The sequence below is a fragment of the Scomber scombrus genome, chromosome 19, assembly GCF_963691925.1.
Source record: "Scomber scombrus chromosome 19, fScoSco1.1, whole genome shotgun sequence".
NCBI lineage: Eukaryota > Metazoa > Chordata > Actinopteri > Scombriformes > Scombridae > Scomber > Scomber scombrus.
In genome coordinates, this window is record NC_084988.1 from 5,459,442 (window position 1) to 5,476,123 (window position 16,682).

The 16,682-nt window shown below is 36.4% G+C and overlaps 1 gene segment (V, D, J or C); it reads right to left on the minus strand.

Annotated features, from left to right (window-relative positions):
• LOC134000689 (T cell receptor beta constant 2-like) overlaps positions 1-15,530 on the minus strand; it is a 38,130-nt gene extending 22,600 nt beyond the window's left edge. The window contains 3 exon segments of the C gene segment in view: positions 7,184-7,197; positions 15,031-15,330; positions 15,482-15,530. Coding sequence covers positions 7,184-7,197; positions 15,031-15,330; positions 15,482-15,530 — 363 coding nt within the window.
• Positions 15,531-16,682: the final 1,152 nt, after the last annotated feature.

Genomic DNA, 16,682 nt, shown 5'->3' on the forward strand with positions numbered 1-16,682 from the left:
TACGCAGGCAAATGTGCATACTCATAGCCCAACCAAGCTGGAAAATGCTTTTCATTCAGCCATATCATCAACTTAAAATACACAGAAAATGTATTCATGGGGGACACTATGTATCAATAAATGGGTCAAAGACATTAGAGGTTTTCAAAGTTGCAAAAAGATAAAACAGCAAGTACAGTTCCCTAAAAGGTTTTTTTATGTTCAGTTGGAGTGTCACTTACGTCCTTATATTAGTTATACTCAAGAATGAGGCACGTAATGCATTTTTATTGTGATTCATATGAAGATGTCTTCGAAAAAAAAGTTTAGTTTAAAAAAGAACCTTTTTATATCCAATTCTCATAATCACATGGTTCTATATTTATGTTTGGACTGTCAGAAATATAACTACCTATAAAAAAATGACATTATTTTATTTTGAATACCACGTATTTGATGCGTCATTGGTACAACACTGAAAAAAAAAAGCAAAATGTTAAAAAATATCTTTAACTTTATCCTTTGAAATTTGTTTTTGGTCTCCATGAGTAAAACGTTATTGTATTTTGTATTTTACTATAAAATATTGGTGTTATAATATATGACAATATTTTGCTAAACTGAATGACACATCATCATCAAGACAGCCCAAAACATTGATTTAATGTGATTCCGTTAGCAACAACAACAATGATCCTATGAGCAGCAGCACCCGTATATTTCTATTTTTAATTTTTATTTGAATTAATAGTTATAAAGTAGTGAAAACATGGGATAGAAATGCTGCTGTCATTCAGCATAATGAATGTTAACAGTAATAATTGTACAGTAACTATTAATAATTCTAAATAATTTCTAATAAAATAATTTCTAGTGTGAGTTTTGTATTGCATGTAGCAATCAGCTTCAGGGCTGTGTCTCCTGCTGAGCGCTGATACCACAGAATAGTGTCATAGCCTGAGATTTTATGGGTGCAGTTCAATTTGACTTCATCGTTCGGTTTCCACAGCAGATTTCTTGGCTCCTGAAAAACTTGTTTTTCTTTATTGAGGTAAACTCCTGTGAAGAGATTAAGAAACAGTGTTAAGTAGTGCTGTAGTGTCTTACAGATAGATGATAAAACTTTGTTGTAAATTACAGTGAAACAGCTGTAAGAAATCAATAATCAGTGAAGTGTACATAAATATTAGACCTAGGTTCCTCAGATATTTGAGACTTAATTTACAAATGAGATGAAAAAGTGTCCGTATGAATGAGCTTTACCTTTAATCCAGAACAAAGTGATGATGGAAATAATGAGATGAGACGGCATCGTGTTGAATGTGATGAACAGACTGGAGTCTCTGTTGTAGTGGATCTTAGTGGTTCAGAAGGAAGGACAGGAAGTGATTTAGAGAAATCACACACTGACAAAGAAAACTGAAAGAAACTGTCTTTCAGTCAGTCTATATGTTTTTTTTAATGTTTTTTTGTCTTTCTTTCTGATAAATGGTGGGATGCAGTAGATTGATTGTACTGCTGAAATGTGGTGATGATGAACTGGTTACTTTAGTTATAAATCTGTATATTTGTGGTGGAAGCGTTGAGTCTCACCAAGTTCACGGTAATTACCACAAAATCTGGACTATAGGAGCCTTTAACGTTATATAATGATGATGTAACCTGTTGAATCATGTGGTTCTGGTCTGCAGCACCGGGCTCTATCAAACAGTGGTTAAAAGTATTTAAGATTTTGGGTGAGAGGATGAAAAAAATACTGCTTTTGAGTGTATTAGAAACTGTTCTGTGATGACTTGTCTGGTAAAATTAGAAGAAACCAATAAAAAAATAGAAACACAGTTGCATTAGCTGCTGTAAAGATGATATGATTTCATCAAAATAAAATACAACCACAAAGCAGGTGTGTGGGAGCAGTTTATTCCATTTCTTACTACAAACCACAGATGATAAAATACTGTGTGGAGTTTTTGTAAAGTTCAGAGGGAAGATTTGTCACAGTGCTTGTCTAGCTGCACAATAGTACACTGCACTGTGCTTCTGTTGAGTTATTTTTATTACAAGGGAGCCTTTCTTTGCTGCAGTTCCACTCAAATCTCCACTGATATTGAACTCTTCTCTAGTATAATTCTCTTCCATTTTGACGTCTGCGTAGTTCAAATATCCAATGAGTTTCATAGCTGTGTCTCCATGTGAGCGCTGGTACCAGAGCATCACTCTGTAGTCTGTTTTATTATGTGTGCAGGAAATCGGCACTTCACCAGGTTTTGTGATGACATCAGAGGGAAACTGACGGACCTCAAGACCCAGACAACCACCTGGACAGAAAACAACCAGAGAATTATGGTAAATGACACTAATGCATATCCAAAGAAAACAATGCTTCAAGTTATTACCTGCCAGGCAACAGAAAACCAGGAAGCAGATCATTTTGACACCCTCGACAAAACACATTTTTAAGTATTATGGATATAAGCTGCTGGGATCTGACATCAGATAAAACTGTCACAATTTGTAACATAAATCCAACTGATGACTTATTGGGGCTGACGGACGTTTGAGAAGGAAAAGGAAGTGATGAAACACCGTCACTGTACATTGGTTGGCAAAGATGAACGCCTGAGAGAAAAAGCAGCTGTCTGGGAGGGTTCTGTTCAAGTTCTAATTCAAAACTATAACGGTTGATTAAAGTTGGTTCATAGTTTTTGAATGAAGGAGAGAGGATCTGTAGTCAGTGTGCATAGCTAGCTGCACAGTAGTACACTGCAGTGTGTTCAAGAGTCTTTAGATTGGTTATGGACAGAGAGCCATTCTTTGCTGTGTCTCCACTCATGTCTCCTGTGATATTAAAATGTTGTTTTTTCATGGCTGCAGACCAGCTGGACTTTGTCTCCAGGTCTTCTGAGCAGAGCTGAAGGACTCTGGTAGACTTCAACAGTCTGACAAACACCTAGAGAAAGAAAAAGAGTGAATAATGTAGAAACTGTAGGTGAAGTGGTATTCCCGAAAAGCAAAAATGACCAATGAGCCAAGAAAAAAAGAATAATCTGAGCATGTTGACTTCCTTTCTGAGTGAACAGAGATCACTGAGTGACTCTGAGCTCTTTAGTTATACAACAGTTCTAAAGAGCGTTAACACCTTCCTCTCTAAACCAGCTTCATCAGTTTCATAGTGTAACATGTGTGGAGTATTTCTGAAGCTCCAGCTCCACCTACAGGGAAAACATATAAAAGTCAAGATATTAAAAAAATCACCAAGCAGTTTTTGTCCAGCTGCTCATACTTCTCACATCCCTGTGTTTACTGACAGCACAAAAATACACAACACTGTCCTCCAGCTTCAAGTCTTTCACAGTGAGAGCTCCACTCTGTGTGTTATCTTTGATGGCTGAATATTTGTTTTGAGCCCCCCCGTAGTCTGGCTGCACACCAAAAACTGTGTAGACAATGAGGGTCATGCTCTCCCCTGGACGCTGCCTGTACCAGTACATCTGGTTTTGACCAGCATCTTTATTGTGGCTGCAGTTCATCTCTGCTGATTCAGACACATAACTCCATCTTATTTGAGTATTTTGGGTCACAAAATAAAAAACAACAACATTTTTGTTCCTTTAGGGAAAATATTTATTTGTAAATAAGTATAATATATATGTTTATTAAAATGGGAGGTGGGAAATTAAAGGCGTCTCTCCAGAGAAAGGACCTCCCATTAAAATCACTGAGCTTAATCACAAGAAACACCATCATTGGTTAGAATGGTTTATTCCAGGTGCAAAGAGGCTCTGAGCTGTAATTCAGAGACTAAAACTATGATGAGGTTTTTGTACTGAGGTGCACTGACATGTAGCACTGTGGAAACTAGCAGCACAGAAGTAAACTGCACTGCTGCTCAGACGCAGTCCTTCAAGTGTTAAATGCACATCTCATCGTTATCTGCACTTCCCGTGATCTTCACATCAACTCCCTTCTCTGTGTTTCCAATGGTTGATACAATGTTTCCCAGTAATTGTAATTGTCTGTTTGACTGTTTATACCAAAGGATCCGGTTGTAGCTGTCAATACTGTGTGAACAGTTGATTTTGGCAGTTTCTCCTTGTATGTTGTACATGTGAGCTGGAGTCTGGCGGACTTTGTCACTGGGAGAGGAACCTGTTAAAAATATCAACATAAACAATCGTTAATATAATTAAAATCTAAATAAATGTAATAGCAGCTGAAATGGCAGCAAGGTATATTATTGGCTGCACACAAAAGAAAAAATATATCAAGAGATTTAGTTGAAAACATTTCTTCAAGTATCTTAAAACTGTCTTCATGACCTTACCTGAAATCAGAACAATGTTAAAAGTAATGATTAGAGATAAGATGATCATTTTGTTTCTTCTGAGCAGATATATTGAAGAAAAAAAAGATCAAATTTGGCTGTAACAATGAATCGTTATGTTTTCCTCAACATATCAGCAGATGATTATTTTCAGTCTCCTTTTTGAGTAAATCCTCCTATCAGCAAACCAACATGAAATCATTGGGTGGGCGGTGTCATTGTGCACCACCCTCTTCTAAAAATTACAACTATCACATTAACAACCACTACAACTCACTTACTCAGGATACAGATCTGACTAAAGATATAATGCCAGCTTATTAAAGGAAAGAACACAGGTGCAAAGAGGCTGTGAGCTGTAAAACAGAGATGAAACACTTTGTGATGGGGAGGTTTTTGTAGTGAGGAGCAGTGATATGTAGCACTGTGTAAACGAGCAGCACAGAAGTAAACTGCACTGCTGTTCAGCCTCAGTCCTTCAACTATTAATGTACAGTTTTGGTCTGAGTCTGCTCCCCCTTCTATCTTCACATTCACTCCATCTTCAAGCTTGCTGAGTAATGAGTACATGTATCCCAGGAGCTGTAGATTTCTGTTCTCTAATTGTTTGTACCAGAGGATTTGATCATAGCTCCGAATTCTGTGTGAACAGCTGATTTTGGCTTCTTCTCCAGGTTTCTTGTACATGTCAGAAGGAGTCTGGTGAACTTTAGAGCTGAGTGAGGAACCTGTGGAAAAAGCATCAACAGTAACACAAAACAATAAAGAGAAGACAAGCGCTAACAAATGAAAAAATGAGAGCACTGTCCAGGTGTTTAAGATGATAAGCTCTGAAAAGAATTGGTATCTATAATCCTAAATATTGCATATTTCATACGACTAAAATAGCAACAGCAAACAGACAGTCATCTTTTTTTCTTTTTCTTTTTTTTTTACCTGAAACCAAAATAACGTTAAAGGTTAGGCACAAAAAAATGATCATCCTGTGTTCTGACCAAATGTACGATCAGTCTATGATGTGTAGTGTGTTTTCATCAGTGCATGTTTGTGTGCTGATGATTTCTGAGTCATCAGGAAGACAACTTTTTAAAGGTGGGCAGGGCTATCATACATTCTCCTGTTTAAAACATTAAAACCATCATTTCAACTACTGCTCCGTTCTACAGGTTATAATATCACCTTATTAAAGGAAGCATACTAACTTTTGTTTGTCAAAGGTTTAATTAGCAAATGCAACTTTTTATCTAATAATGGAATAGAAGATGTTAATTTGTTTAAAATCAAGCATTGATTATTAATTTTGTCTCTTGTTGTCACTGCAATGAATGCTTAAACTTAAGATAAGATATTCCTTTATTAGTCCCACAATGTGGAAATTTGCAACTTGACATTAAAGTTAAAAACTCTACATGTTAATAATTGTTAAAAGCTTCTTTTTTTTTTAAACACCCAGTCCATTTAGATTGTATAAAGTGGTTTGTGGTTTAATGATATGACTGTTGCTATAATAGCTCTTATGAACTAAGTATTGTACTCTCTAAAATGAATATTATTATGAGTAATCAATTATTATTTTTCTAAATATTACAAAGTAAGAGGACATGTCTAAAATGTAGACTTGGTTGTTTAGAAACTTTTGGTAATGCTTTATGAGTTTATATGATGGGACAGTTTGCATTTAAAGCTTATTTATAGTAACAATAACTTTCATATTTTGAATCATGAGGTATTTTCATCATCACTTTGAATGTAAACATACAAGCAGGTGGATGATCTGACGTGTGTGGTGAGAATTTCAAACATTATAGCGATGCTGTTGAAATGAGACCTACATTTTTGAAGCTACTATTTATAACAGGAAGTGGTTTCACATACAGAACCTCCCATTATAATATCTGATGTGAGTTAATACAGGTGCAGAGGAGCTGAGAGCTGTAATACAGAGATGAAAAACCACTAACAGGGAGGTTTTTGTAGTGAGGAGCAGTGATATGTAGCACTGTGGAAACTAGCAGCACAGAAGTAAACTGCACTGCTGCTCAGATTAAATCCTTCAATTGTTAATGTGCAGGTCTGGCCTTTATCTGCACCTCCTCCCATTGTCACATTTACACCAGGCTCTGGATTTCCTTTGCCGACATACACATATCCCAGGAACTGCAGCTGTTTGTTTACTTGCTTGTACCAAAGGATCTGGTTGTAGCTATCATCACTGTGTGAACAGCTGATATTGACTTGTTCTCCTGGTTTGTTGTACATGATAGCTGGAGTCTGCTTGACTTTGTCACTGTGAGAGGAACCTGTAGAAAACACATCAACAAAATAACACACACCATATAAGTATAAATAAAAGGATAAATACTAAATCCAGTAATGTTATATGAATCAAACCATAAAAAAATATGCTGTTGAAAGCTTTTATTATAACGTCTAAAAACTGTGATGACATTACCTGAAACCAGAATAGTGTAAAAAGTAATTTGTAGAAATAAGATGATCATGTTGTCTTTTGTTTAATAACTGAACTGTTGCTATGATCAGCAGTGTATCAACAGCTCTACTGATTATTTCCAACCTCCTCTTTGATGAAACCTCCCATCTACAAATAAACATGTATGTGGGTGGTGTCATAATGAATCCTCCTCCTGACATTATAACCATCAGTATAAAGGTCTCATTAAAGATACACTGCCTCTTTATGATAAGAGGAACACAGGTGCAGAAGATCTGTGATACAGTTGGGGTTTTTTGTAGTGAGGAGCAGTGATATGTAGCACTGTGGAAACTAGCAGCACAGAAGTAAACTGCACTGCTGTTCAGGTCGACTTCTTTAATCGTTAATGTACAGTTCTGATCTTTACTGGCACTTCCTTCCATTGTCACATTTACACCAGGCTCTGGTTTTCCATTGTCGTAGTTAACATATCCCAGGAACTGCAGCTGTTTGTTTAATTGTTTGTACCAAAGGATTCGGTTGTAGTTGTCAATACTGTGTGAACAGTTTATTTGAGCTGTTTCTCCAAATCTTTTGTATGTGACAGTTGGAGTCTGGTGGACTTGATCACTGAGTGAAGAACCTGTGAAGACACATCAAATCCTCAGTTATACATGTGCTAATTATTACTTAAAGTATATCAATTTATATCTCAGAGCATATAGTAGGAACCTTAAATAGCAACAACTTCCCATTTGTTCACACACAAAAAAAGCAAAAACTGTAAAGTGAATTTCAGAATAGTTCATTACATTACCTGAAACCAGTAAAACATTCACACATATGCAGCAGATGATGAACATCATGGTGTTTTTTATGGTTGAATTTAAAGCTGCTGTCTTGTTACTGTGTTTTCATCACTAAACACACTGACACCTTCTCTGAGTAAATCCGTAAAATAATGTGGGTGGTGTCATCGTGTCAAGACTCAAGAGACACTCCCCCCTCATAAAAGGAAGCAATACAGTAATGATAATAATAAATAAATAATAGATGTGTAAGGAAGGCTATTAGATCAAAAATAAAATTTTGTCGAATCAAATTAAGTTTAACTGTTAGGTTGACATTAGTGTGATAAAACAGTGCAGCTTATTAACTATCATCAGTACGCACACTTTAACATACCACACTGAAATTAACCATAAAAGTAATGAACCACTCATTCATAGTGCACTAATTGAAAGTCCTAATTAAACTTTTTGTTTTACGACACAACAATTTTACTCCTGCTTAAACCTACATGATGGAGATGGACATTAAAATAAAAAAACAAACAACTTTTTAACAGAATAAAACAAAGCACAATTTAATCTTAACTTCTCGTGTATTAAATAACCTGTCAATTATCTGGGAGTGATTGTAACTTAGATCATAGATTTGACCTTTTTATACATGAATCTACTTAATCAAAGCTAAATGAAAGTTCACATGTGTGAGTATTATATGTCTGCTGTACATAATTCAGCTGAAGAATAGTTCATATTTATTTGGAGATCCAAAGACACACTGAGCTGTTTATGACACACACACATTTCTAACAATCCTCACATTAAAATGTTTTACACATTAAGTCTCATTAACTCCAGACTGACAACTTTTATTTCCAAGAACGAGAAAATGAACTAAATCCTGGTACTTCAGCACATGTTACTGTTTCAACTTAATGCCATAATCAGCATAAATGTTGTCAGTACAGATTTATCAAGTTGACAAGTTAGTTGTGATTTAATCTGCTTTGTTTTCCCAAATATAGTTCAAAAACACACCTATAAAAAGCTGTGTGGAGAAACACTGCACCCCCCTGGATGTAACTGTAATAACATCAAATCCAGCATCTCAGCTCAACATTCAGTGTGTCTCTGCTCTGTGTTATCAGCAGCTGAATGATTGTGACTGTGTATCAGAGAAGGTTTTTGTTGAGGTCTGAGGGTTTTTGTATCGCTGTGCTTCACTGGCAGCACAGAAATACACTGCTCTGTCCTCCGATCCACTCAGCTTTGGAATATGAAGAGATGACAGACTTCTACCATCACCGTTCACTTTATGAGTCTTGTTGAATTTATCTTCAACAACTAGAGAAGTGAATCGTGCATAACCAACAAGATCCATCTCACTTTTCCCTGCAGATTGTTTGTACCACTGGATCATATCAAAATTAGTGTTTGAATGGTTGCAGTTTATCATGATTGTTTCACCAAGATCTTTGATCATGGCAGCAGGAGCCTGATGAACGCTGTTTTTTGAGAGTTCTGTGGGGAAAAAGATGATGATTAGTGGAGAGAAAAAGTTCAGAGCATATCTCATAAGTGAATGTAATACTACCTGTTAAACAGAACGGCAGAGCTACTAAATGTACGAGGAGTCTGATCATGATCCGAACGCAGATGAACACAAAAGAAAAGTGTGGACTGCAAACTGAACAGAGCTGTGTGGATATAAAGGAGGAGGAGGATTTATACAGTACACTGTTGTGTTGGTTCATACTTGAAGAGGCGGTTTTAATGCTGATATCAGTGATTTCCTGTGACAGGCTGCAGTCAGATGCAGGTGTGCTTTTCCTCAGTGTAACTGTGTCACTGTGCCTACTAGCTGCACAGTAATACATGCTGCTGTCCTCTGACTCTCTGAGTTTTACTACATGAAGTTGAGACTTTGTTGAACCATCTCCAGTCACATTGAAGTGTTGTTTGAATGGATCCTCAACAGTTGGATTAGTATATGAAATGTATCCAATGAGTTTAAGTCCAGAGTCGCTCGTGGACTGCTGATACCACAAAATTACATAATATGAACTGATTGAATGGTTGCAGGTGATTGTTGCTGAATTGTGAGGACTTTCTAATATTGATGATGGAAGTTGAAGAACTTGAGCGCTCAGCGAACAACCTACATTTAAGAAAGAAAAAAAACATTAAGAGAACAGAAATGGTTCTGAAATATTTTATCTTTGAACAAACATTTTGTATTCCAACCTACAAGAGAGCGAGAGAAGCAGCAGAGTGACGCTGTTGATGTTTGTGATCATGATGTCCTCCTCTTTGTCTCCACTCTGACTGACAGACTGAACACATGTTACAGGACAAACTTAGAGGGGAGGAGACACAGATTTGTATGATGTGAACGAGACTCTGAGAGCTCTCGTGCTTTTAAAATAAGGAATGAACTACTACTATTAATATCAAATGTTTTGAAATTGCAGACATGCGTTTTCGTAGGAAGCTTAATGTCATCACTTCAATTAATCAAACCTGTCAAAGTATTTAAAAAAAAAAATCATGTTACAGAAGCAGCAGCGAGCCATCTGTATACAATCAGAACATTAAACCATCATTATGTGTTTAAAGGTAAAGTGACAGCTTCTCCTTTCAGTGGTCAGCATGATGATGAACCGTACCTACAATACAGAGCAGAGCTGCAGAGAGTTTGATCAGACCAGCTGTGATCATTATTGTGATGTGATCAAAATCAGAGACAGTCAGCTGTGTGACGTTACAACAGAGTTCATGTTTGTGTTGTAAGTTATAGGTGGGAGTGTGTCTGTATTGTGAGTCATTGTACATTGTTCTTGAGGTTCCCCCCTACAGTACAGCAGGTAAACACAGTTGGTAACAGTGTGCTGAGGTTTTTGTTCAGCTGTCAAGTGCATCTGTGTCACTGTGCTCACTGACAGCACAGAAATACAAGCCGTTATCTTCTGGCCTCAGTTTCTTTAACGTGAACGTCCCACTCTCAGGTTTAGCCTTGGTGGCTGAGAATCTGTCATCTCTGAAGTCTGGTTCAAAGTCATGATTTTGTGTTGTGATTGATGTAAAAACAACTTGTTTCATTGTTTCTCCAGGCAGCTGTCTGTACCAGTACATCTGGTAATATAAACTGCCCTTTTCGTGTCTGCAGTTCAGTGTGGCAGACTGACCCTCGTCACCCCACGGCAGTGGAGTCTGTGTGACATCATCCCCATTAATTAGACCTGTGGAGGTAAAAAAAAAAGTCAGATCATAAAATCATCATTATGTGTTTAAAGGCAAAGTGACAGCTTCTCCTTTCAGTGGTCAGCATGATGATGAACCGTACCTATAATACAGAGCAGAGCTACAGAGAGTTTGATCAGACCAGCTGTGATCATTATTGTGATGTGATGAAAATGAAGTCAGAGATCAGAGTCACCGTCAGTCTATGTGATGAGAAGTGTGACGTTACAGCAGAGATGTGAAGTGTTACAGGTGGGAGTGTCTCTGTGTTATGAGATGTTCAGTGATTGTACTCGAGGTCCCTCTACAGTAAAAGTTTTGCCAACAGTGAAAAAAAAATCTTTGAAGTCATGTTCTTCTTTTCTGATCAATGTATACACGACTTATTTTATTGCTTCTCCTTTCAGCTGTCTGTACCAGAACATCTGACTGATGGCTATACCCTATGTGTGTGTGTCAGTGTGTGTGTGTGTGTGTGTGTGTGTGTGTGTGTGTGTGTGTGTGTGTGTGTGTGTGTGTGTGTGTGTGTGTGTGTGTGTGTGTGTGTGTGCGTTTGGCGTGCGTGTGGCAATTTTAGTTGAATAATGTCATATCATGATGAAATGCTCGTACTATGTCAGTGTTTCGGATTTTGGTCGTCCAAATTTAATGATTCTATCTAAATGTAAAAAGTTAGTTTTACATGTTAACGCAGTAAGAAGTTGAGGAGACTATGTTTGATAATGTCTATATTCTGAAGATTAAAATCTTGTATATACTGTAATTATTTATGTAACTACAGAGACAGGGTTTTAAATTAATCTTTTTGTCCACTGGTTAAATGACTAGTGAGTGTTCAAATGTTATGAGCCACTCAATATAATACCGTTGGGTTTTTTAGCTAATGAATGAAACAAATCTACCAGTATTTGGCTGTCTGCATGATGATCTTTGTGGTGCTCGAGGTTCCCCTACAGTACTAGAGATCAATCAATCAGACTTAATTTGTATAGCATACATAGTATGTAACACAAGGTGCTTTACATAGTAACAAACAAAACAAAATGAAATATAAATAACTCTCATGAATCTGCAATGAGGAAACACCAGAGACTGTAAAGATTCAGAATAACCAAATAAAATAAAAGATAATAAAAGTTTAATAAAATATAATAAAATAAATTCACTATAACATAAAATGAGTAAAACCAGAAATGTAAGGTGGGGTATTAAAAGCAAAATAAAGATAAGAAGAAAATAAAAATAATAAAACAACTAAGATGAACATTACAGGAGATAAACTGAGTTGGCAGCAGTTGTTCCAACAGTGCACCGAGGTTTTTGTTCAGCTGTCAAGTGCATCTGTATCACTGTGTTGACTCACAGCACAGAAATACAAGCCGTTATCTCGTGATTCCAGTTCCTTCACTGTGAATGTCCCACTCTCAGGTTTAGTTTTAGTGGCTGAGAATTTTTCTTCACTGAAGCCTGCTTCAAAGTCAGGATTGGTGTTTGGAAGAGTGTACAAGATTTGTTTCATTGTTTCTCCAGGCAGTTGTCTGTACCAGTACATGTATCTATAGCTACCACCCTTGGTGTGGCTGCAGCTCATTGTTGCCTCTTTGCCCTGTTCTTCCCACAGTATGGAGGTCTGGGTCACATCATTTCCATCAATTAGATCTGTGTGTTGAACAATAAAAGATAACATGGTGAACTTTTTCTTGTTACTCTGATCAACTCTGACATCACATCAAAATTAAATGTAGTTTGTTATTATAAAAGCAAAAATAAATTATTTTTATTGTAAATTACCTGTAGTCCACAGTAAAAAGATGGAAAATGTGAAGAGGATTTGTTTGATGATGATAATCTCCATGTTTTCTGAGACACAAACTGCCAGAGTCTCATATAGTTAGAGATATGAAGAGCTGCTGGTGGGAGTGTCGCTGCATTGTGACGTGATCCTATGAGCTGCACTACACACAACTACTGTGCAGTCATTCAAAGTCTCAATAGGAGTATAATTGGTACTATAGCTCCTCCTCCTATTGTGCACCTCTCTAATTTAAACGTTAAACTTTGTACATGTGAGCTGGAGGCTGGCTGACTTTGTCACTCAGAGAGGAACCTGTTCAAAAGTACGATCACAAACAGTCGTTAATTTAATTAAAATACTAATAAATGTTATAATAGCTGAAATGGCAGCAAGGTATAATACTGACTGCACACAAAACAAATACATCAACAGATTTATTTGAAAACATTTCTTTTAAAAAAACTGTCTTCATGACCTTACCTTAAACCAGAACAATGTTAAACGTAATGATTAGAAATAAGATGATCATTTTGTTTCTTCTGAGCGGATATATTGAAGAAAAAAAGTATTTTGCAACAATGAATCGTTATGTTTTCCTCAACATATCAGCAGATGATTATTTTCAGTCTCCTTTTTGAGTAAATCCTCCTATCAGCAAACCAACATGAAATCATTGGGTGGGCGGTGTCATTGTGCACCACCCTCTTCTAAATATGACAACTATCACATTAACAACCACGACACCTCACTGACTCAGGATATAGATCTGACTAAAGATATAATGCCAGCTTATTAAAGGAAAGAACACAGGTGCAAAGAGACTGTGAGCTGTAAAACAGAGATGAAACACTTTGTGATGGGGAGGTTTTTGTAGTGAGGAGCAGTGATATGTAGCACTGTGTAAACGAGCAGCACAGAAGTAAACTGCACTGCTGTTCAGCCTCAGTCCTTCAACTGTTAATGTACAGTTTTGGTCTGAGTCTGCTCCCCCTTCTATCTTCACATTCACTCCATCTTCAAGCTTGCTGAGTCCTGAGTCCATGTATCCCAGGAGCTGTAGATTTCTGTTCTCTAATTGTTTGTACCAGAGGATTTGATCATAGCTCTGAATACTGTGTGAACAGCTGATTTTGGCTTCTTCTCCAGGTTTCTTGTACATGTCAGCAGGAGTCTGGTGAACTTTAGAGCTGAGTGAGGAACCTGTGGAAAAAGCATCAACAGTAAAACAAAACAATAAAGAGAAGACAAGCGCTAACAAATGAAAAAATGAGAGCACTGTCCAGGTGTTTAAGATGATAAGCTGTGAAAAGGGTTTGTATCTATAATCCTAAATATTGCATATTTCATACGACTAAAATAGCAACAGCAAACAGTCAGTCATCTTTTTTTTTTTTTTTTTTTTTACCTGAAACCAAAATAACGTTAAAGGTTAGGCACAAAAAAATGATCATCCTGTGTTCTGACCAAATGTACGATCAGTCTATGATGTGTAGTGTGTTTTCATCAGTGCGTGTTTGTGTGCTGATGATTTCTGAGTCATCAGGAAGACACAACTTTTTAAAGGTGGGCAGGGCTATCATACATTCTCCTGTTTAAAACATTAAAACCATCATTTCAACTACTGCTCCGTTCTACAGGTTATAATATCACCTTATTAAAGGAAGCATACTAACTTTTGTTTGTCAAAGGTTTAATTAGCAAATGCAACTTTTTTATCTAATAATGGAATAGAAGATGTTAATTTGTTTAAAATCGAGCATTGATTATTAATTTTGTCCCTTGTTGTCACTGCAATGAATGCTTAAACTTAAGATAATATATTACTTTATTAGTCCCACAATGCGGAAATTTGCAACTTGACATTAAAGTTAAAAACTCTACATGTTAATAATTGTTAAAAGCTTTTTTTTTTTTTTTAAACACCCAGTCCATTTAGATTGTATGAAGTGGTTTGTGGTTTAATGATATGACTGTTGCTATAATAGCTCTTATGAACTAAGTATTGTACTCTATAAAATGAATATTATTATGAGTAATCAATTATTATTTTTCTAAATATTACAAAGTAAGAGGACATGTCTAAAATATAGAATTGGTAGTTTAAAACTTCTGGTAATGCTTTATGAGTTTATATGATGGGACAGTTTTTATTTAAAGCTCATTTATAGTAACAATATCTTTCATATTTTGAATCATGAGATATTTTCATCATCACTTTGAATGTAAACATACAAGCAAGTGGATGATCTGACGTGTGTGGTGAGAATTTGAAACACTATAGCGATGCTGTTGAAATAAGACCTGCATTATTGAAGCTACTATTAATAAGAGGAAGTGGTTTCACATACAGAACCTCCCATTATAATATCTGATGTGAGTTAATACAGGTGCAGAGGAGCTGAGAGCTGTAATACAGAGATGAAAAACCACTAACAGGGAGGTTTTTGTAGTGAGGAGCAGTGATATGTAGCACTGTGGAAACTAGCAGCACAGAAGTAAACTGCACTGCTGCTCAGGTTGAATATTTTAATTGTTAATGTGCAGGTCTGGCCTTTATCTGCACCTCCTCCCATTGTCACATTTACACCAGGCTCTGGATATCCATTGCCGAAATACACATATCCCAGGAACTGCAGCTGTTTGTTTACTTGCTTGTACCAAAGGATCTGGTTGTAGCTATCATCACTGTGTGAACAGCTGATATTGACTTGTTCTTCTGGTTTGTTGTACATGTGAGCTGGAGTCTGCTTGACTTTGTCACTGTGAGAGGAACCTGTAGAAAACACATCAACAAAATAACACACACCATATAAGTATAAATAAAAGGATAAATACTAAATCCAGTAATGTTATATGAATCAAACCATAAAAAAATATGCTGTTGAAAGCTTTTATTATAACGTCTAAAAATGTGATGACATTACCTGAAACCAGAATAGTGTAAAAAGTAATTTGTAGAAATAAGATGATCATGTTGTCTTTTGTTTAATAACTGAACTGTTGCTATGATCAGCAGTGTATCAACAGCTCTACTGATTATTTCCAACCTCCTCTTTGATGAAACCTCCCATCTACAAATAAACATGTATGTGGGTGGTGTCATAATGAATCCTCCTCCTGACATTATAACCATCAGTATAAAGGTCTCATTAAAGATACACTGCCTCTTTATGATAAGAGGAACACAGGTGCAGAAGATCTGTGATACAGTTGGGGTTTTTTGTAGTGAGGAGCAGTGATATGTAGCACTGTGGAAACTAGCAGCACAGAAGTAAACTGCACTGCTGTTCAGGTCGACTTCTTTAATCGTTAATGTACAGTTCTGGTCTTTTCTGGCATCCCCTTCCATTGTCACATTTACACCAGGCTCTGGTTTTCCATTGTCGTAGTTAACATATCCCAGGAACTGCAGCTGTTTGTTTAATTGTTTGTACCAAAGGATTCGGTTGTAGGTGTCAATACTGTGTGAACAGTTTATTTGAGCTGTTTCTCCAAATCTTTTGTATGTGACAGCTGGAGTCTGGTGGACTTGATCACTGAGTGAAGAACCTGTGGAGAAACATCAAATCCTCAGCTATACATGTGCTAATTATTACTTAAAGTATATCAATTTATATCTCAGAGCATATAGTAGGAACCTTAAATAGCAACAACGTCCCATTTGTTCACACACAAAAAGAAGCAAAAACTGTAAAGTGAATTTCAGAATAGTTCATTACATTACCTGAAACCAGTAAAACATTCACACATATGCAGCAGATGATGAACATCATGGTGTTTTTTATGGTTGAATTTAAAGCTGCTGTCTTGTTACTGTGTTTTCATCACTAAACACACTGACACCTTCTCTGAGTAAATCCGTAAAATAATGTGGGTGGTGTCATCGTGTCAAGACTCAAGAGACACTCCCCCCTCATAAAAGGAAGCAATACAATAATGATAATAATAAATAAATAATAGATGTGAAAGGAAGGCTATTAGATCAAAAATAAAATAATTTTTCGAATCAAATTATGTTTAACTGTTAGGTTGACATTAGTGTGATAAAACAGTGCAGCTTATTAACTATCATCAGTACGCACACTTTAACGTACCACACTGAAATTAACCATAAAAGTAATGAAC